The 22,303-nt window shown below is 45.0% G+C and overlaps 1 protein-coding gene and 1 pseudogene across 1 annotated transcript in view; one reads left to right on the plus strand and one right to left on the minus strand.

Moving 5' to 3' along the window:
* Positions 1-1,425: 1,425 nt before the first annotated feature.
* The window catches only part of LOC124619864, an 81,397-nt gene continuing 60,519 nt past the window's right edge, over positions 1,426-22,303 (plus strand). The window contains exon 1 of the mRNA XM_047146483.1: positions 1,426-1,549. Within this exon, the coding sequence (XP_047002439.1) occupies positions 1,426-1,549 (124 nt within the window). The remainder of the gene's footprint in view (positions 1,550-22,303) is intronic.
* LOC124620444 lies at positions 11,120-11,237 on the minus strand (annotated as a pseudogene).

The following is a 22,303-nucleotide window of genomic DNA, read 5'->3' on the forward strand; positions in this document are numbered from 1 at the left end:
CTCCTACTTCAATCTTGTATTTAAAATTACGAGTGACTCGAAATCAAATCATAATTTCTGCACAAATCAAAGCGTCCTAAATTCCTCAATTCAGACCCAAATTTTGATAACGTATCTTTCATTTCATTAAAATTCTTCAGTTTCTTTAAGGGGGGTAGGACGTCAAATGGACCGACTTGGAGCAGGAGAGGCACCACAGGACATTTTAAATTCCACTGTCGATACTTTTACAAATAAATTCATAAAACTTTGTCAGCATGACCATGAAGGATTCAGGATTCACACTAGTAGCAGTAAAAGCTCAAAAACATAAGGAAATAATTTTTTTTACGTGTGAAATTTCATAATTTTTTCACTTACTATTGGCTTCATTTGTTGCTATAAGTACACTTTTCTTCATAAGTAAGAGAGATTCTTCGATGAATTTTGCACAGCATACAAATCGTATTTACAGGTGTATGAAACTCTAGAATTTGTTTAATTTATGGAAAAATGAATGAGCTGTTACATTTTAAACTTCATTTTTACGAGAAATTCAAATTTTATAATTATTTATCTCAACTTTTACCACAGATTTTAATAGATTTTGGAAAATTCTAGAGTTTTGCATTAAGGAGTTTGTGTTTAACAAGCAGTGCAAAATCCGTGGAAGAATCTCGTTTACTTATGAAGAAAAGTGTGCCTATAGAAACAAATGAAGCCAATAGTAAGTGAAAAAAGTATGAAATTCCACAGGTAAAAAAAAATTATTTCCTTATGTTTTTGAGCTTTTACTGCTACGAGTATGAATCCTGAATCCTTCCCGGTCATGCTGACAAAATTTTATGAATTTATTTGTGAAAGTATACACAGTGGAAATTAAAATGCCCTGTGGTGCCTCTCCTGCTCCAAGTTGACCCGTTTGACGTCCTGCCCCCGTTAAATGATCAGGAACTTTTTTAAAAAAACATTATTATTGATAGATCGCGCTTCTTCCTCATTCTGCAGTCGGAGAGCACGCTCACTGATAATAGACGCACATTGCGTGTGTCTGACCAGCAGTCATTCCTCGTCAGGTGACGCTGCTATCTCCTGGATCGGACCATATCGATAGTAGATCGATGCCATAATGTTCTGGCCGATCAGTGTATCCTCTAAGGGAAGTACCTTCAGAATACGCTCATACAGTCTCTTTCCCACTCTTAGCCGATCGCTTCCTTCCGAAATCCCGAGGCACAAGTCGCTTCCTCTTCCGTACAGTGAAAATGAGCCACCAGGGTGACATTTGCGTGGCGCGATCTGTCCGCCCGGCGGCGGCGGCGGCGGCGGCAGCTGGCGGGCTCCAGGCGCCGCGGATGTCGCAAGGCGTCGCTGACGGCGGGCCGCCTTATCGCTGCCGGGCCTTATATACCGGCGTCGGAGCGCGCGGGCGCACAGTAGCTCACGATGCTTCGCCCAGCTCGCCTCTGCGCCTGCCTGCTGCCTCTGCTGCTGCTCTGGCCAGCGGGAGCGCAGCCGCCGTCTCCCCAGCCGCCGCAGGACGCCGGCGAGCCAGCCCGCCACGGCAGGTGTCAGTACCACACGGCTCCATTCTAGCTCCTCTTTTAGCTCTCTCCGTCATACAAAAAAATGGTTCAAATGCCTCTGAGCACTATGGGACTTAACTTCTAAGGTCATCAGTCCCCTAGAACTTAGAACTACTTAAACCTAACTAACCGTAGGACATCACACACATCCATACCCGAGGCAGGATTCGAACCTGCGACCATAGCGGTCGCGGGGTTCCAGACCGTAGCGCCTAGAACCGCTCGGCCACCCCGGCCGGTTCCATCATACACCAGGCACACTTCGCTCTACGAGGTGTGATGAAAAAGTAACGGAAATTTTTGTTTTTCTTAAAGATTCTTTAGTTCCCCATCGGTATCAACTTGGCCCCTTTCAGCCACTTCTGCCAGCGCTTTTTCCAATCTTGGAAGCACTTCTAGAACTCGCTTTTCGTTATGATGCTCAGCTCCTTCAGCGATTCTGTTTGCCGGCCGCTGTGGCCGAGCGGTTCTAGGCGCTACAGTCCGGAACCTCACTGCTGTTACGGTCGCAGGTTCGAATCCTGCTTCAGGTGTGGATGTGTGTGATGTCCGTAGGTTAGTTAGGTTTAAGTAGTTCTAAGTCTAGGGGACTGATGACCTCAGATGTTAAGTCCGATAGTGCTTAGAGCCATTTGAACCATTTGATTCTGTTTTTATCTCATCGGTGGTGGCAAAACGACGTCCTTTCGTGGTTCTCTTCAGCCTCGGGAATAGAAAGAAGTAGAAGCGGTCCATGTCCGACGAATACGGAAGCTGAGGCACCGTAACGGTTTTTTTTTTTTTTTTTTTTTTTTTGCCAAAATATCACGAACAAGCATTGAGGTGTGAGCGGGTGCGTCGTCTTGTTGCAATTTCCACGAGTGGTTTTACCTTCTGGTGGATTTCTTCGGATTGCTTGATGTAAACGGCACATAACTTCCAGCTAGTATTCCTTATGCACTGTACGACCACAAGGCAGTAATTCGGGATGCACTACCTTTCCTTTTCTAAAGTAAAAATTCGCCGATCACTCGACACACGTACAAGCTTTTTGACTGTCAACAATAAACAAAATATCCAAAAAAGATAAAAATGCCAACATACATCAGGAACATGTGTACCAACAAGAAAAAGTTGGACAATCGGATCTTTGAAGCTCGCAAAATTGCCGTTACTTTTTTATCATACCTCGTATGTTGTTCTTCTCTCTTTGTTTTCATTATCCCCTGCCCTCATTCTTTCCTACTCATACCAGCGAAAAAATGTTCGTATCGGAGCAGGAAAAAGGCGAATAAGCTCCTGTTTAAAAGACTCTGACTGAAAAGTGGGACTTCAACTGCCTCATATATTATCTTCCTCAGCACCTTTAAAATTTTGGCGTGCGAACATACCCTGAGGTGACCAGACTAATGGGATACTTCATAATGTCACGTCATTCTTTTCTTTTTTTTATTGCCCGGCATAGTGCAGCAGCTCGACGTGGCATGACTCAACAAGTCGTTGGAAGTCCCCTGAAGAAATACTGAACCATTCTGCCTCTATAGGCGTCCACAATTGCCAAAGTGTTGCCGGATTTTGTGCATGAACTGATCTCTCGATTATGTCCCATAAATGAGCGATTTGTCCAAAATATTCTCCAAACCAATCGCGAACAACTGTGGGCTCGTGACTGGTCGCATTGTCATCCATCAAAATTCCATCGGTGTTTTGGAATACGAAGTCCATGAATGGCTACAGATGGTCTCCAAGTAGGCGAACATAACCATTTCCAGTCAATGATCGGTTCAGTTGGAACAAAGAACCCACCCTATTCCATGCAGACAACCCATGCCATTACGGATCCACCACGAGCCTGCACAGTGGCTTGTTGCCAACTTGGGTCCATGGCTTCTTGGGGTCTGCGCCACAGTGAAACATTACCATCAGCTCTTACCGACTGAAATCAGGACTTACCTGATCAGACGAAGGTTTTCCAGGCGTCTAGGGTCCAGCGGTATGGTCACGAGCCCAGGGGAGGTGCTGCAGGCTGCGTCGTGCTGTTAACAAAGGCATTCGCGTCGGTCGTCTGCTACGATAGCCCATTAACGCCAAATTTTGCAGCCCTGTCGTAATGGATACGTTCGTCGTACGCTCTTCGTTGATTTCTGAAGTTATCTCACGAAGTGTTGCTTGCATGTTATCACTGACAATTCAATTCAAACACTTCTGCTCTCGGTCGTTAAGTGAAGGCCGACGGCCACTGTTTTTTCCGTGGTGAGAGATAGTGCCTGAAATTTGGTATTCTCGGCACAGTCTTGACACTATGGTTCTCAGAATATTAAATGCCGTAACGATTTCCGAAATGGAATGCCCCATGCGTCTAGCTGCAACTACCATTCCGCCCTCAATGTCTATTACTTCCTGTCGTGCGACCATAACCACTGCTGTCACCATTTCACACGAATGATCTGAATGCAAAAGGCAGCTCCGCCAATGCGCTTCCCTTTTATATCTCGTGCATGCCATATTATCGCCCTCTATACATGTGCATATCGCTATCCTATGACTTTTGTCACCTCGGTTTACTGGCGTCCTTTTCAAAAAATGGTTCAAATGGCTCTGAGCACTATGGGACTTAACATCTGAGCTCATCAGTCCCCTAGAACTTAGAACTACTTAAACCTAACTAACCTAAGGACATCACACACATCCATGCCCGAGGCAGGATTCGAACGTGCGACCGTAGCGGTCGCGCGGTTCCGAACTGGAGCGCCTAAAACCGCTTGGCCACCGCGGCCGGCGCGTCCTTTTCAACATGCGACTCACCTCTCACTGTCACAAGCTCCTCTAACTGTAACTCACTCACACAGCCTAGTCCACCGCCGTACGTCGCTCATACCCGTCAGCTCCCACTTGTCCATTCTCACTCGCTCATTCAGCCCAGTTCATTATCTCTTTGTATCTCTCTGCCACTGTCTCCTGTCTCCCAGCCACAGTCTCCATCGTTCTGTCCTTCTATTACTGTCTCTTCTCACTGTCACTGTCTTCCTCTTGCTCTCTCTTACTGCTCCTGTCTCATTCATTCCTTCCCAATGCTGCTTTTCCTTCTCAATTCACATCTCTCTCTTCCTCACTGTCATTGTGATAGGCCCTCTTATTATCACTTGCTTCCGCTTTCTTCTTCTCTCTGCCCTTCCTCCCCTTTCACTGTCTCCCTCACTCCTTCCCTAGCAATGTTCTGTCACTCTCAACTGTGTTCCACTCCCACTACGTTCCCCTCTTTCTCTCTCATTTGCAGAATTTACTACTTACCGTCTTTTTGGCACTGTCAGTGTCTTCTTCTCTCTCAGCATAAGAAACTGCGAATACATTTACAAGCCAAAAGTTGTTTAGAAAATTCTGAAAGGTGCCGAGGAACGTAGAATGAGATACCCGTTCCGTGCTCTGACAGGAACATTTTCCGCTGTTCCCTTCTTTCTCCTGCTACGCAAGACATGTCAATCATACGAAAATAACTTTATGGCTCAGTAAAATTTTGGTAGTTTACTTACGTGGAATTGAAATAAGGCAAAAACGATGTAATTTTATATCTCAGACCCGATTTTACGTACACAAAAGTTTTGCATGTGCTTCATTACTACAACATGGGTTTTTCAGAAACCTCCAGATGATAACGCAGACGCTTTACAGCATAATTATTTGTGCTATGTCACTTTATAAACTACATTTTCTCTACAGACTGGATTTTACGTGCGTATTTTAAGTGTACAAATAGGGAACTTTGATCTCTGTATCTCGGAAACGGATAAAGATATCACGAAAATTTTCAAGGTTGTTGAAGATCCGAATCTAAGGAACACATCGTAAAAATTACAGTCATTTGCTGTGCTATTCGTCTGGAATCCACGACTCAATTATGGTACCCAAAAACCATGTTTCTCGATAACGAATAAATATTTTTGCAAACGGGGAGACGACAGTTCTAGATAAATGCCTAGATAACTTACCGTTAAAATTTGAGCAATTTCCTGCAGTTAGTTATTTAGATACTATCCGCTGATGACGCCGAAAAAACGGTGAAAAACGCTTTTTTCGAGTTTTCTCAGGGAGCGCCCAAGAAATAAAATATGTCTTCACAAGCCACTTTAGGAGCACCGTAAATCACGTGTAATGCAAAGAGGACCAACCCATATGCTCCGTTTACCTCAGCTGGAGGAAGTGTGTAGTATTCAAACTTTGTCCCTGTGGTGTAGGATAGTGACAGTAAGACGATCCTCCTTTTGGGTGTACAAATGGCCCCTACGCCAGAGGCTATCTGAAACACTTGACCCTACCAACAACAGAATCGCGGGAAAGGCCCCGAAAAAAATCTGTTTTTATGCGCGTCGTTTTGGAACGTATTTGTGGTGCATGCTGTCCCATGCGTACTGATACACCAACATCTATACTCCGTAAGCCATCTTCCGAAAGGTAATTGTGTACCATTGTCACTATCCCCATCACTGTTCCAGTGGCGAATCGCGCGTGAGAAAAACGATTGCTGGTAAGACTCCGTGTGGGCTCGAATCTCTCTGATTCTGTGTTCATGTACTTTTTCGCGAGATATGCGTAGGAGTTTTGGTTGACTCTTCTAGTACCGCATACCCTCCCTACTTTAACAGTGATGCACAATGCCTCTCTTCCAGCGTCTGCTGCCGGAGTTTACTGAGCATATCCGTGCTTCTTTTTTGCTTACTACACAAATCTGTGATGAAATTTTTTTAAGTATTCTCTGTTTCGTCTACCAGTCCTATCTAGTACGGATCCCACAATGACGAACAGAATTCAAGTAACTGGCGAAGGTTAGTTTTTTGCAGGCTATCTCATTCGTGGGTGGACTACACTTACCGAGGATTCTTCCAATCTTAGTGCGACATCTGTCCTGCCTTACCAGCGATTAATTTATGCGTTCCTTATACGTTAAATCGGTTCTTACACGTATTTCCATACGTTTAATGGAAGTAGATGCTTCCAGTACCATTAGGCCTACTTGCTTTGCTGTCATGTCAAAATAAAATAACAAGTCTTTCCAGTTGATAATGAACAATAAGTTACATTTGTTTATGTTAAGGCTCAGCTGCTTATCCCTGCGCCTCTGCAGGTCTTCCAGCATTTCGCAACAGTTTTCTAGTATCGCGAAGTCTTTGTGTACAACAACATCAATCGCGAAGGACCTTATGCGGCTTCCGGAATTCTCCACTATTTCATTTATACAGGGTGATTGAGCTGCCCTACCGTTTTAAGCTAACCGTAATGCTATACCTAGCCTGCAATCATCTGGGGTGAGATTTTTGCATTCTCTCGCTCGCTAAGCGCTCACTATTACTCCTACAGAAAAAAATGTTCATGATCCTTTTGTAGGAAATTTAATGTAGTTAAATTTTGTTGCGGGATACGTTTTCGCTACAGGCCGTAGTTTTCGTGTTATTCAAGAAAAACCTACAGAAGTGACTTTCGATCGCACCTCCACTCCCACAGTCAGCCCCCAATGGCCAGGTTTCCTAGTAGTTCATGGCACTCTCTCCTACCACAGTACAAAAATTTCCTACTACACGAAGTGTTCCCAATATTCGGCCTTTTTTATCTCTGTTGATTGTGTTATTGCACCACCAGCATAGTCGGCTATTTCGTTAACACTATTAATTTAAACGTGTCGGAGAGGGTAACGAAAGAAAAATGACTTTTCGGAACGTTACGCTAAAGTTAATTACGTTGACAATTCTTAGAAGCGCAGTAGTTTCGTATTTAGAACACCAGACGAATACAGCAATGTAACTGTTTATTTTATGCTCTTAAAATTTACTAAATTGTTACGTAAAAGTTGCGCAAACGTCAAATTTACAATTTGTAAGTGCTCAACGAAACCGGCGGCGTAATAAGGCCAGTCAGTGAAGACGAAAAAAGGTCGAACGTGGGAAATAATCTGTGGAGTCGTAAATTTTTTTACAGTGGTAGGAGGGCGTGACATAAACTAAAGATATCCCAGTACAAAATTTAACTACATTAAGTTTCCTACAAAAAGATCGTGCTCATTTTTTTCATTTTTTCTCTAGGGCAAAGAATCTACGCGTAGAGAATGAGAGTATGAAAATCTCGCCCGTGGTTTTCGAAGGTCAGACGTAACACTGCGGGTTGTATAAAATGACATCCGAAGGGGCAGGTAAGCTACCCTGTAGACAGGGCTTTTACACTAAAGCGCCAAAGAAACTGGTATAGGTATCCGTATTCGAATACAGAGATATGTAAACAGGCAGAATACGGCGCTGCGGGCAGAAACGCCTATGTAACACAACAAGTGTCTGACGCACAGATCGGTTACTGCTGCTACAATGGCGGGTTGTCAACATTTATGTGAGGTTGAAGATGGTGTTACAATCGGCACACGAGCGATGGGACACAGTATCTCCGAAGTAGCGACGAACTGGGGATTTTCCCGTACGACAATTTCACGAGTGTACCGTGAATACCAGGAATCCGGGAAAACATCAAATCTCCGACATCGCTGTGGCCGGAAAAAGATCGTGCAAGAACGGGACCAACGACGCCTGAAGAGGATCGTTCAACGTGAGAGAAGTGCAACCCTTCCGCAAACAGCTGCAGAGTTCAATGCTGGGCTATCAACGAGTGTCAGCGTGCAAACCATTCAGCGAAACGTCATCGATATGGGCTTTCGGAGCCGAAGGCTCACTTGTCTGCCCTTGATGACTGCACGACAGAAAGCTTTACGCCTTGCCTGGGCCCATCAACACCGACAATGTACTATTGATGTCTGAAGACATGTTGCCTGATCGGACGAGTCTCCTTCCGAATTGTATCGAGTGGATGGACGTGTACGGGTATGGAGACAGCCTCATGAATCCATGGACCCTGCATGCCAGCATGGGAGTATTCACACTGGTTGAGGCTCTGAAATGGTGTGGGGCATGTGCAGTTGGAGTGATTTGGGACCCCTGATACGCCTAGATACGACTCTTTCAGGTGACACGTACGTAAGCATCCTGTCTGATCACCTGCATCCATTCATAACCATTGTGCATTTCGACGGACTTGAGAAATTCCAGGGGCACAATGCGACTCCTCATAACTCCAGAATTGCTACAGAGGGGCACCAGGAACACTCTTATGAGTTTAAACACTTCTACTGGGCACCAAACTCCCCAGACATTAACATTATTGAGCATGTCTGGGGTGCCTTCCAACGTGCTGTTCAGAAGAGTCCTCCACCCCGTCGTACTCTTACGGATTTATGGACAGCCCACCAGGATTCGTGGTGTCAGTTCCCACCAGCAGTACTTCAGACATTAGTCGAGTCCATGCCACGTCGTGTTGCGGTACTTCTGCGTGCTCACGGGGGTCCTACACAATATTAGGTAAGTGTACCAGCTTCTTTGGCTTTTCACTCTATTATCGAGAAGCAGAGGAGAGTACGGCTCTAAGCACTATGGGACTTAACATCAGAGATCATCAGTCCCCTAGAACTTAGAACTAGTTAAACCTAACTAACTTAAGGATATCACACAGATCCATGCCCGAGGCAGGATTCGAACCTGCGACCGTAGCAGTCGCGCAGTTCCAGACTGAAGCGCCTAGAATCGCTCGGCCACCGAGGCCGGCGGAGAGTGTGTCACGGATATGGTAAGAAAAGACGTTTTTCCGTTGCTGCGATATCTTTTCCCAAAATTCCAATCACCAACTTTCTCCTCCAAAGGCGAAAATGTAGGGAGAGATGACCATCGTGAAAGAATATGAGAAATCAGAGCTCGTGCCGAAAGATTTGGGCGTTCATTTTTCCAGCGTGCTGTTTGAACCAGCAACGGTCGTGAAATAGCCTGAAAATGGTTCTGTGATCCCTATGCCAAACTGTTAAGTGTGAATTGGAGATTAGTCATGGCGATACGGATGTAAATGCCAGAGATAAAAAATGTGGTATGTGACAGAAAAAAATCTTAAGACTGGCTGGGGATCACATTCTGGGACTTTTTTTTTTTTTAAGGGCTCCAGCCTCCACTTATATCTTTTGCTTTCGCTCTCCGTTTCGTGACCATCTGAAACAACGAGCCAAGCTACTGTTTTACACAAAATTGTAAGTCAACAGATAATGCTATTTGCAGAATGGTTCTGTTTATACAGCTTTTTAAAGTAGTCCTGATGTGGGTTTTTCGATCAAATGGGTACACTAAAATACAACATTCTCATTAAAATTGTTTTAGACTACGAGGGCACTTCAGAAACTAAATTACACATTATTATGGCAGCCTAAGTAACTTTTATTGAATGCTGTACTTCACATTAAAGTGACCCAGATACAAGACACTGTTTTTCAACATAGTCATCAAGTCTCGGCAAACAGCGGTTGGAACGTCCTGCAAATTGCTTAGTTTCTCGACGATAGAAATCCACTCGTTGGTCACGGAGCCAGCCGAGACCTGCTGTGTGAATGCCCTTATCGTCGGAAAATCTGCGATTACTGCGAATCAGTACCCCTATTGCCTATACACTCTCGTCTGTGGTCGATGTCGATAGGCCTCCTTCCCGATCATTGCCACTCACGTCTGTGTGGCCCTGGTCATATTGTTGGCAGCATTTCACTGCGGCTGGGGGCGACACTGCATTTGGCCCATACACCGCCAGCAGTTCACATTGAATCTAGTACTGTAAAAATTTTACTCTCCAGCGTACTTCAACTTCGAAGCACGTTCCCATTTGCTGCCCTATTTCACTTCCACACTACGTATGATCGACCTGTCATCCGTACCGCAACACAACTGTGTGTGCAAGAAACCCAGAACAAGTACCCTCTTCTGACAATATGAAACTCATGTTGCACAATAGTCTTAGCATTGGACGACATGTGACACTAACTGTTGTGAATTCGCCTTGTATTTATTGCCAATAGGGATCGATCTTACGTTTTTCAAAGTTTATGCATTGTTCGCTCTTTTTCAACAGTTAGGAAATAGTCAGCAAAATTCCTAAGTGGCCACATGTTGTGAATGTGGTAACTAAATACTGCTACTAATTCAGCCGAAACATCCACAGTAACAGAAAAATGTCCCCCCTGCTGTGATTCCTTACCATTGGCTGATTTGTTTGATAAGATGGCATTATAACAAGGATGTGACAGCACAGTAAGAAATAAGAAATAACATTTATTAAGAGTATATTACAAAATGGTGCTTTAATTGACACAGTGTGATGCGTGGCACTTGACGTCCCAATCTTAATACAGTAGTAAGTAAATAATTTTGTCACTCGGCAGTCTGTTGGATTGCAAGTATCATTAATAGTAAAGTTCACAGACGGTCTGTTACTGATTTTAGTTCTCTTTAAATGAACTGAACTGAGGTGAACTCCTTCCGAACAGGCCATGAAGGCCCAACGGTACCGATCGGCCGCCGTGTCATCCTCAGCCTACAGGCGTCACTGGATGTGGATAAAAGAAGCATGTGGTCAGCACACCGCTCTCCCGGCCGTATGTCAGTTTCCGTGACCGAAGCCTCTACTTCTCAATCAAGTAGCTCCTCAGTTTGCCTCACAAGGGCTGAGTGCACCCTGCTTGCCAACAGCGCTCGGCAGACTGGATGGTCACCCATCCAAGTGCTAGCCCAGCCCAACAGCGCTTAATTTTGGTGATCTGACGGGAACCGGTATTACCACTGCGGCAAGGCCGTTGGCAGTTCTCTGTAAATAGCGACTGATAAGTCAGAGGGTAGTTTCCAGAGTACTGTACTGAGCTGAGGCAGGCCGTGCACTGAACTGTCTGACGCTGGTTTGTAACTGTCTGATTGCTAATGCGAAACTCAGTGCCACCGGCATGTTGTGTTTTGGTACCTGTTGGCTGAAAGATTTGCATGAACGGCAGTACAAGGCGGAAGCAAAGTATTCTGCTGCTGGCAGCATTTACAAACGTAGCCGGCCGAAGTGGCCGTGCGGTTAAAGGCGCTGCAGTCTGGAACTGCAAGACCGCTACGGTCGCAGGTTCGAATCCTGCCTAGGGCATGGATGTTTGTGATGTCCTTAGGTTAGTTAGGTTTAACTAGTTCTAAGTTCTAGGGGACTAATGACCCATAGTGCTCAGAGCCATTTGAACCATTTTAAAAACGTACCTGTACAGAGACAAACTGTGACGAGAGTCTTAGGAGCTAGCAGGCAGGCAACCCCTTGAAACCGCTCCTATTCCACATGGCTGCTATTAGGTGCAAGAGCATCAGCGTAGCAAGCCTACATGAGCCTAGGAATCTGGCCTACAGGTGCAGGTACATTTTTAATGGGCTTAAATAAAGCAGACATGTGGCACCAGGGGTGTTGCCGAACAAGATGGTCTCAGACGGATCTTTTGCCATTTTATTCACGCATGTGTCTTCACTGCACCTCCTCATGATCACACCACAGGAGGGAGCGGAACAGGAGCGCTGAAGAAGTATAAACACCCTTTGTTGCTACGTATCATTTTTCATATTTCGTCAAATGGTTTTGAACGGATCCTAGTGGCTGAAAATAATACACGAGAGCAAAAATTATGGACGTACTGCACTGCAAAGGGGTGCTATCACGTTCAATGGCGTTGCTTGCTCACGATGTCCTTTGGGAAGAGTTGAACTGTCTAGAGGAGGGGGAGGTCAGCAGTGCCAAAGGCTGTCAACGACATCGTCCTATCAGTAATCAGGCAGAGAACTGTCGTTCTCGATTGCTTACTGTGTTGAATCAATGTACCAAAGAAAGGAGAGGTTTAACTGACGCTCATTACGCCACAAAAAAAAAGTTCAAATGTATATGAAATCTTGTGGGACTTAACTGCTAAGCTCATCAGTCCCTAAGCTTACACACTACTTAAGCTAAATTATCCTAAGGACAAGCGCACACACCCATCCCCGAGGGAGGACTCGAACCTCCGCCGGGACCAGCCGCACAGTCCATGACTGCAGCGCCTAAGACCGCTCGGTTAATAACGCGCGTTTACGCCACCCCCGAAGGCCTTCTCGTGTTGATTCTCAGCGGAGGCGTGTTTGACAAGTTTTACTCAGCCACCCGTAAGAAAATCGCACGATTTCAACGCTGGAGGCGACTGTTCCGACCTTTGTAGAGACTTCAGAAGAAGGGCTAAAATGAAATTACAATGAAATGAATTCCCTTAGCTGCATACAGACATTGATACAAGTCAACGGGGACAGTTGAAAATGTGTGCCCCGACTAGGACTGGAACCCGGGATCTCCTGCTTACATGGCAGACGCTCTATCCATCTTCTTTTTTTAGTTATTACAATGTCCATATGTTGACAAATAGTGGCTAATTAGAAAATTAATTAATTGAGGAAATGAATAAAAACTGAAAATGCCCAAATGAAAAACATGAAGACATTGCGGATAGTACAAATACAAAAGAAACATGCTCCTGTAGCAATGAAGTGAAATTCGTGTCGGGGGCGACACTTGCTCACGACCCGACGTTCGATAGAGCAAGAGGGTCATCTATCGACTCGTTCTCCAGACGTTGGTGTAAGACTGGGTCGTCTTCTCGAAATTAACTAAGGGTCCGTAAGTGTGATCGATGTCTATCTCGGCTTCTTCGTCTATCTCATCTCTCACCCGTCACACCCCATCTGGCCGGCGGGTCGGTAAATGTGAGTCGTAAGTAATTAGCGACGTCTTGCCCATATTTCTTATGCTGTTGCAGCTTCGTGTGTCCATCCAGGAGAAAATGCCAAAAATCAGTTTTGTCCTTTTCCGATTCGTTGTACACGTAGCCCACCACCATTCCCCGTACCCATGACACTGCATTGGTTTTTTGGACCGGAAAATAAGAGTCTTGGGGGAAAAAAAGTGTGTCTGATGAAATTGTGTGAGGGGCGGAGCGTAACAGGAACGCCAATATCTGTTGTGCCAAGAGCCACACTGGAGCCGTCCCACTACATGCTAAACGATGTTCATTAGTGACCACTGTTGCGCAGCCTAAACATAGTGGAGTGTCTGCCAAATGAATCGCGTGCCGCCGTAGATTCGCTGCGAACTTCCTATTTACCACCACATACCATGTTGAGCGTACCGACGTTGGGAGGTAAACGTTCCGTATAACGCGCCATATCTGTCGCCAGTTCTTGTCTGGGTACTTCTTTTCCAGGGTATTCCTGGGGCACCGGCGCAGTAAGAGTTGGTATACATCTCGCGTCGTCGGTAGTCGTGTTGTTGGGAAGTAATCTCTGACATAGCTAAGCTCCAAAAAGAAAGACTTGAAATGTGACAGCTTCGGTGAAATATGGCCCACATTGACTGGGGGCTGCATTGAAGTGGGCGCTAGTACATCGGCCAACGCACCCGAAAAATTGCGAAATTGACCGCGCCACTGTCGGAAAATCGTACTGACGAATAACGCCCGTGCCTTTTCATATACGTTCACTAGACCAAGTCCGCCCTCTCCAGGTGGTAGCGTAAGCGTTGTGTATCGGATCTTAAACAGGTGTCCCACACTCACGTAGGTTCCGAAAGTTACTTGTATCCGTGATGCCATTGTGCGCTTTAAAGGCAGGACATACGCTACGTGAGTGAGTCTCGGTGCTAGGTATACGTTAACATAGGTCACCCTCTGAATCATATCCAACGCTCTTAATATCTGTAACAGCACCATTGTCCGCATCAGCTTCAATATGCGTCGGTAGTTATCCGCTGCTGTCCTCTGCACATCCGTGTGGAACGTAACACCTAGACATTTTATGGTCCTAACTAACATGAGCGGGCCTTCCTCCCCCGGTTGTAATCCTCGACCGACATTCATGCAGCGTGATTTCTGTAGATTAAGCACGCTTCCTGCCCCCATCCCGTATCGCTGTATCCATGCCAACGCCGTACGCACTTCGTCGCCTGTCCATGCCACCAGCATCACATCGTATCCATCTGAGCCACCGAGGACACACAGGATAGTGCGACTGCAGGGACTTATCTCTGGCACGCCTCCCGTGAGACTGACATTCCCAACTTAATGTCCCGCACTATATTCATAGTGCCCCTGCCCATCATACTCATTACTCGCGGCTTTACTGCGATTCCCGTAAGAGTTCGGGCACTGTCTGTGCATCCGCACATAAGAAGATGGCCAAATGGCAGGTGAGCCTCAACTCTATATATATATATATATATATATATATATATATATATATATATCAAGATGGTATCTGTTCCTTCGGACATGTTCGAAAGAACAGATACCATCTTCTTATATATAAAGGGCTGAAATGCTGGTAAAAGTGTGCGAGACGACCTTCCCATTGCGTGATACGTCTCACGGGCATAATTGTGGTAAAATTTAGTGCCAATGTGACACTATTAATGCAACTTACACCTCACATGACCTTCTGAACTATGGGCTTTTTTTCGCTCCTGTCGACGCCTTGAACTGTTACCAAATTCGAGGGTGACGTCACAGGACGCCACACTTTTGCATCAGTACAGAGGATGTACGCACTTTTGAGCAAAACATGAAACTTCTACGTCACAATGGGAAACAATTACGGAGTTTCGAAAAAGTGAAAAAATATTCAAATGTGTGTGAATTCCTAATGGACCAAACTGCTGAGGTCATCGGTCCCTAGACTTACACACTACTTAAGCTAACTTATGCTAAGAACAATACACACACCCACGCCCAAGGGAGACCCGAACCTCCGGCGGGAGGGGCGCAATCCGTGACGTGGCGCCTCAAACCGCGCGGCCACTCAGCGCCGGCGAGAAAGTGACTCTGTAATTGTGCAGTGCAGTCTAGTTATGCTCATATGAAGAGACTTGCACAGGATAGATTAACGTGGAGAGCTGCAGTCTTCAGACCAAAGAGAACAACAATAACAGTCTACCAATTTTAGCTTCCTCCATAGCTTCTTAGCATGACGGGCGCGACAAAATGAATCTCCAAAGTGTTCTCATGCTGGCCACAAGGCTGATAAAGGGGTTCTTGTGGTACGCCATTCCACTTCGCCAGCAGTGCGGTTGACAACTGTACACACGTAGACGATTTAAGTAGGAACAAGGCGCAGGCCAGTCCATTCGCCGGATATCCTCTCGTTCCAAGAACTCCACCAACTGCTCTATTTGATGCGGTCGCGTGTTGTCATTCTTAAAAATGAAGTCATGGTCGAAAGCAACCCCCAAAAGGCGCACATGGGAAAGGAGTAAGTTGACCGGTGAGTGTAACGTGTTCAAAGATTTGGAGTTGAGTGCGTCCATGCAACATTATGCCTCCCCACACCATAACGATGGTGTTCGGCAATCTTGGTACGCGTTCCTACCTCTCGCCATATGAGGGTTCGTCCAGAATCACTACTCGGGCTGATTCTCCTCTCCTCCGACAAGAGCACGAGATCCCACTCTTCTTTGGTCCAATCCCTGCCCTCTTGGCAGCATTGCAAACGTTGCCGTCTATGTGTCAACTAAACATAACGTACTGCAAAGTGACCACTCCCGTGTAGTCACTGTACAACTGTGAAGCGTGATATTACGTGCCTTGCAGTCTTGTTAAACGTGGTTGCAATTGTACCCGCTGTTTGACGTGGGTCCCATCTCGCCTGCTCCCAGGGCTGGTTCGAGAAAATTTTTCCTCATATGTGACTTAGCATTTCCCATGGAAACCTTCCACCCGTGCCAGTTTTCGCAAAGAACTGTGATACGTACAGTACACAAATCTTGCTCTTGGCTCCCCTCTCAGCCTGGTGCTCCAAGCAGCCAGCTACTAATTGTGGTAGGTCCTGTTTAGAAATCTTGCATTTGTGGCATCTCTGCCGCCCCATTCAGCTTGACGCCCAAAACAGCGGCTTGTGTCATTTGTGCCTTAAACCGGTCCTGCTTGGCGCACAAAGTAGCTGTCATCTGCTGCTATACTCCACCATGGTCGATCACGTCCTCTCCTCCGGGAAACAGTGTCTGTAATGCGGAATGTTCTCTATGCACATGAAACAATGCTGTGAGCAATACCAAACTCCTCGGCTACATTCGTCACTCTTTCTTGTCATCTTCCATTTTCCCGATATTCTTCCCTCATTTCGAGTAAAGTCGTCCAAATGTATTCTCCGGTTCACTTTGTAATGAAGAACATTGACAAACACTGTTTTCTCCCACTTCTTCAGCTGCCTCATGTTGCAGGGCCAGCCCCATTTGGAGATATTGTCACGTTGGGCTCATGCCATATAACGTACAGCATGTTAAGGGGAGCCGGACGTGCCTATGCTGCCCATGTTAAAATCACTAGGTTTGAGGAACATTTATGAATAAACTACCAAATAGAAAAATTTGAATTTTTTTTTTACATATAGAGTGGTTTAGTATTTCAGTTATGACAGAGGGATTTTGGAGTATCTTTTCTAGTTTCCTTCCAATTATTTTTTTTATTAATGACCCAATTTTTTTTACAAATAATTGCTTTATAATTAAACTGAAATGAAAATACTGAACATATTGCCAAATGGCTGTGTTACAATGGAAGTTTGACCACTAGGAGTGCTGTATAAAAATTTCATCTCTCTAGCTTGAGTGGATTTTGAGAAAATGTTGCTTATATTCGAAAAATTCTAATTTACGGGAAATGGCTATCAAAGTTTCTCAATACATTCCTGCACTATAGGATGGATTATCAGGCTCTTCTTCTTCATCCTCCAAAAGCTTCCTCTTCTGTCTTCTTTTCTGGCCTGTTGTTCCATCATACTTCATATGCCTTTCTCTTCTTTCTGCTTCTCTTATCCTTTCTCTCTCAATATTTCTTACTGCTCGTACAGTGTTCACCCCAGCTGTAAATCCTAATGCCTTTAGAACTTCACACTTCACACTGTTCCCTTGGTTGTAGGTTGCTATTTCATCACAAATGCCAAAGTGCAGTGTTTTTATGCTTATAAACACCCTTTATGAATCACTTTCCAAATCAAATTGTTTAGGCTTTCATTAGGATTCTGCGTCTTTCCATGTAGACATTTGTGTAACAATTCTGGCTGTGCTAAGTCATGAAAAATTGGTTTTATTGTTCCCTCCTGATTCTTGTACATACTGCATATTACCCGCTTTACACAAGAAGTATAGGGCTAATACTACCAACAACAGGCGCAACACTGAACTAATTCGAAACGGTAAACAGCAAAGAGACGATGTTCCGCGCTCTTATACATTGTGGTATCGCAACTTGGTATTAGTGTTAATTTTCTTTTCCCTACGTTCTTCCTCATCTTATATACACGGTTATTAAAACGTGGCATCATAACCAGAACAAGAGTGTACGACAATATTAAATGGAGCAAGATGTTCGAAATTCTGAGGAAAATAGGAGTAAGCTGTAAGGAAATACGGTTAATATTTGTCACAGAATACAATGTAGCCAACCGTTGCACACTCGCTGTATGCGTAACATAAGGCGCTGTATGCGTAACAGGCCGAGAAAATCCCAAGCAGTTCGCCAGGAAGTCACGAGAGGGTGTTAGATGCATTCAGCGGCAGCCCATTTCCTCTGCAGGCGTGGGGGGAAAATGGTAACAACTCCACTTCTAGGGCGAGTAGAACAATAATTCAAAGCTTACATTAAAGAGGAATGTTCCAATTAATTTTCGGTAGCAAAAAAAAATCGTAATTTTTTGGATTTGACCACTTCCGGCTCCCCTTAAGGATTGTATAAGGGACAGTCAAATGACAACCCAGCACTCGACACAATGGGACGACGTAATGGTTCCATTCAAAAGTAATCACTACAGGCGTTAAGACATTTGTCGCACTGGGGGCCTGGACGACCAATTCCTGTTTCGTAGACCGCGGTCGGTCGCTGACGAATCCAAAATCACTCTCAATTCTTGCACTTTCTTATCTGACTGAATCAGATGTTCACGCATGTCTTTCTTCGGGGATCCAGAGAAGTGAGAATCACACAGTGTACGATCCGCACTGTACGGAGGATGTCGCAGGTTTCCCAACAAAATCACTGAAGCGTAGCCTTCATACTGTTGTCAGCGAGAGGACGGGTGTTATCGTGTAACAGGACGAGTCCGTCGGACAGCGTTCCTAGGCGTTTTGCCTTAAGGTGCTTCGCAGTATCTGCTAAGTGTCTTCATAGTGTTGCACCTTACTTGGTGCCACCATTTCGCGCGGTTCCGGACTGTAGCGCCTAGAACTGCTCGGCCACCGCGGCCGCCGTCCGGTAAGGTCACGATGACCTTCTTCGACTGAAAGAGCCGTCTATTCGTAGAGTTCCTCGAGTGTAGAACCACAATCAGTGCGCAGCACTTTGAAGACACTTTGCAGATACTACAACGCACCCGAAAGTCGAAACGCCCAAGAATGCTGTCGGACAGAATTATTCTGTTGCACGATGATGTCCGCCTCCACGCTGCCAATCGGATGAAGCCTACGCTTCAGCGACTTGTTTGGGAAACACACAACACCCTCCGCGCAGCCCGTATCGTTCAACATACGATTTTCACATCTATGGCGATCTGAAGAAAGACAACGTTGGTTTCAGTCAGACGAGAAAGTGCAAGAGCGGGCACATTTGTGGAGTCTCTACCGGCCCATCACTGTTTACGAAACATCATTTCATCGTCTCGTTTCCCAGTGGGACAAATGTCTTGACGCATGTGGTGATTACTTTTGAATGGAACCAATCCACGGCTCCGTTGTGGCCGGTGTTCGGTTTTCAGTTTAGTGCCCCTCATAGTAGGGAAGACGAATGGTCGACTTCGGTTTTTTTGGGGAATTTTTAGGAAAGTGTGGGCCATCTGTAAAGGACACCGCGTATAGGACACTAGTGCGATCCATTCTTGAATACTGCACCAGGTCGGATTAAAGGAAGGCATTGAAGCATTTCAGAGGCGGGCTGCTAGAATTGTTACCGGTAGGTTCGGACCACACGCAAGTACTGAGGAGATGCTTCGGAAACTCAACTGAGTATTCCTGAAGGGAAGGCGACGTTCTTTCGAGAAACACTATAGAGAAAATTTAGAGAACTGGCATTTCATTCATTTTCACTGAGTTGTGTTATGTTAGTTTGTCTGTCTCGTCCTCAGGTTTCGATCAAAAATATGTCTAAAATAAACTGCAGTGGGACCTTGCTATAACAAAATTCAAAGGACCTTGAAATTTATGTTAGTATAAACGAGTGTCGTTGTAACCGAGAGCCGCGCGGAGTGGCCACGCGGTTTAAGGCACCACGTCACGCACGGATTACGCGGCCTCTCCCGCCGGAGGTTAGAGTCCTCCCTAGCGCATGGGTGTGTGTGTGTGTGTGTTTTGTTCTTACAAGGGAACCTCCCCATCGCACCCCCCTCAGATTTAGTTATAAGTTGGCACAGTGGATAGGCCTTGAAAAACTGAACATAGGTCAATCGAGAAAACAGGAAGAAGTTGTGTGGAACTATGAAAAAAATAAGCAAAATATACAAACTCAGTAATCCATGTGCAAGATATGCAACATCAAGGAGAGTGTGAGCTCAGGAGCGCCGTGGTCCCGTGGTTAGCGTGAGCAGCTGCGGAGCAAGAGATCCTTGGTTCAAGTCTTCCCTCGAGTGAAAAGTTTATTTTTTTATTTTCAGACAATTATTACCTGTCCGACCGTCCGTCCGATGCGAGGTAACTGCGTCGTAGTATGGGGACACATAATCAACTTACCTCTCCAAAATTCCCGGACATGTTCAGATTTGCTTGGACATATGCAGGATTTGACGGTCTACACACGGAAAAATTTGAAAACGTTAAAAACATATGTTTTGACAGAGCACAGGGAAAACTGTGCGACTGTGAAACTGTTGCATTCATTCGTTGCAGTTTATGTGACGAACTCTTATGTTTTCTTCACTTTTTTGGAAGTGATTATCGCATCCACAAGAAAACCTAAATCGGGCAAGGTAGAAGAATATTTTTATCCATTCGCCAAGTGTACAAGTTAGGTGGGTCGACAACATATTCCTGTCATTTTACGCACATGCCGTCACCATTGTCGTATAGAATATATCAGACGTGTTTTCCTGTGGAGGAATCGGTTGACCTATGACCTTGCAATCAAATGTTTTCTGTTCCCATTGGAGAGGCACGTCCATTCGTCTACTAATCGCACGGTTTTGCGGTGCGGTCGCAAAACACACACACTAAACTTATTACAATGAACAGAGACGTCAATGAACGAACGGACAGATCATAACTTTGCGAAAATAAAGAAAGCAAACTTTTTTCTCGAGGGAATACTTGAATCAAGGACCTCCCATTCCATAACTGCTCACGCTAACCACGGGACCACGGCGCGCCTGAACTCACACTCTCCTTGATGTTGCATATCCTGCACATGGACTACTCAGTTTGTACATTTTGCTTATTTTTTTCATAGTTCCACCCAGCTTCTTCCTGTTTTCTCGATTGATCCGTGTTCCGTTTTTCAAGGCCTATCCACAGTGCCAACTCATAACTAAGTCTGAGGGGGGTGCGATGGGGACGTTCCCTCGTTAGCATAAGCTAGATTAAGTAGTGTGTAGGGACCGATGACCTCATCAGTTTGGTCCCTTAGGAATTCACACACATTTGAACATTTTTGTAACCGAGATTCGTATTTTCAGTCTGTTGTGATGGCGCACGGAAAAGAACAAATTTAGTCAGTCTTGTTTTGTTTTACATACAGTATTCACTCTTAAGCTTACATGAATACAGTATATACAGCAGTATGTCGAGAACTCACCAGACTTCTTTACTTAGGAGTGAAGTAATGTCATTTTACTCTGTTGTCCGTTTGCCCAATACACACTTTTTAAATTGTGCTCCATGTTCATTATTTCATTAGCAATTTCACTGCTCTCTCTCCTAGTTTCATAGAACATGTTCACAGTTCTAACGGCTTCTAAAGTGTCACTCACAGTTGGGGTAGGCACTTTATTTATTTCTTCTTCCTCTTGTTCTTCGTCTCCCCCTTTCGCTTCAACGTCATTGTGGCCCTGTGTCTTCACTTCATTTGCAATTTCGTCTTCAGTTTGCGCTTCGTTTGTAACAAGGCCATCATATATTGTTGCATACATTTCATAGTCGCACTGATTGAGAATATCACAGTCGATTGCTGGCAGCGGCAAATCATCAGTGTCACTCAACGTGTCTTCAGTTTCAACGGCATTTATTCCTTTAGTTGTGATCCCAACATGATGGAAACAGTTCTTGATGACCTGGCTCCGAGCTTCGATAATACACCTGATCGCATCCATCAGAGTAATAGAATAATCCTGCTTTTTTTTCCAATACTTTGCATTATTTTCAGTAATGCGAGCTTGCGATAGTGGCATGTCAGACTCCTAATTACTCCTTCGTACATGGTCTCCAATAGGCCTGCCGTATTTGCAGAAAGATAAACAAGCTTGATATTCTCAAGACCAGAGAGTACGGGATGTGCTGGACAGTTGTCAACAAGAACCAGTATCTCCCTTTTCTGACTTCTAAGCTCCAATTCTAAAGCCTTATTTCAGTTTCAAAGGTCATCCAGGACTTTTTATGAGCATTGTAGTGCACAGGCAGATTTTTTTATATACTTAAAACACCAAGAATTTTTTGGTTTACGTATTACGAGCATTTTTTCTTCCCAGTTCCATCTGCCGCTTAGCACAGGCCAGAACTGTTATTCGTTCTCTAGGTAAATCGCACCAAAACATTTTTCGCCCTTGAATTTCAGAGTTTTGTCAGGTCTCGCCTGCATTACAGATGTCACAGTTTGCATATCCTCACGAATTGTAGACCACATAGTAGTGAGCCATTGTTGGATT

The sequence above is a fragment of the Schistocerca americana genome, chromosome 6, assembly GCF_021461395.2.
Source record: "Schistocerca americana isolate TAMUIC-IGC-003095 chromosome 6, iqSchAmer2.1, whole genome shotgun sequence".
Classification (NCBI taxonomy): Eukaryota; Metazoa; Arthropoda; class Insecta; order Orthoptera; family Acrididae; genus Schistocerca; species Schistocerca americana.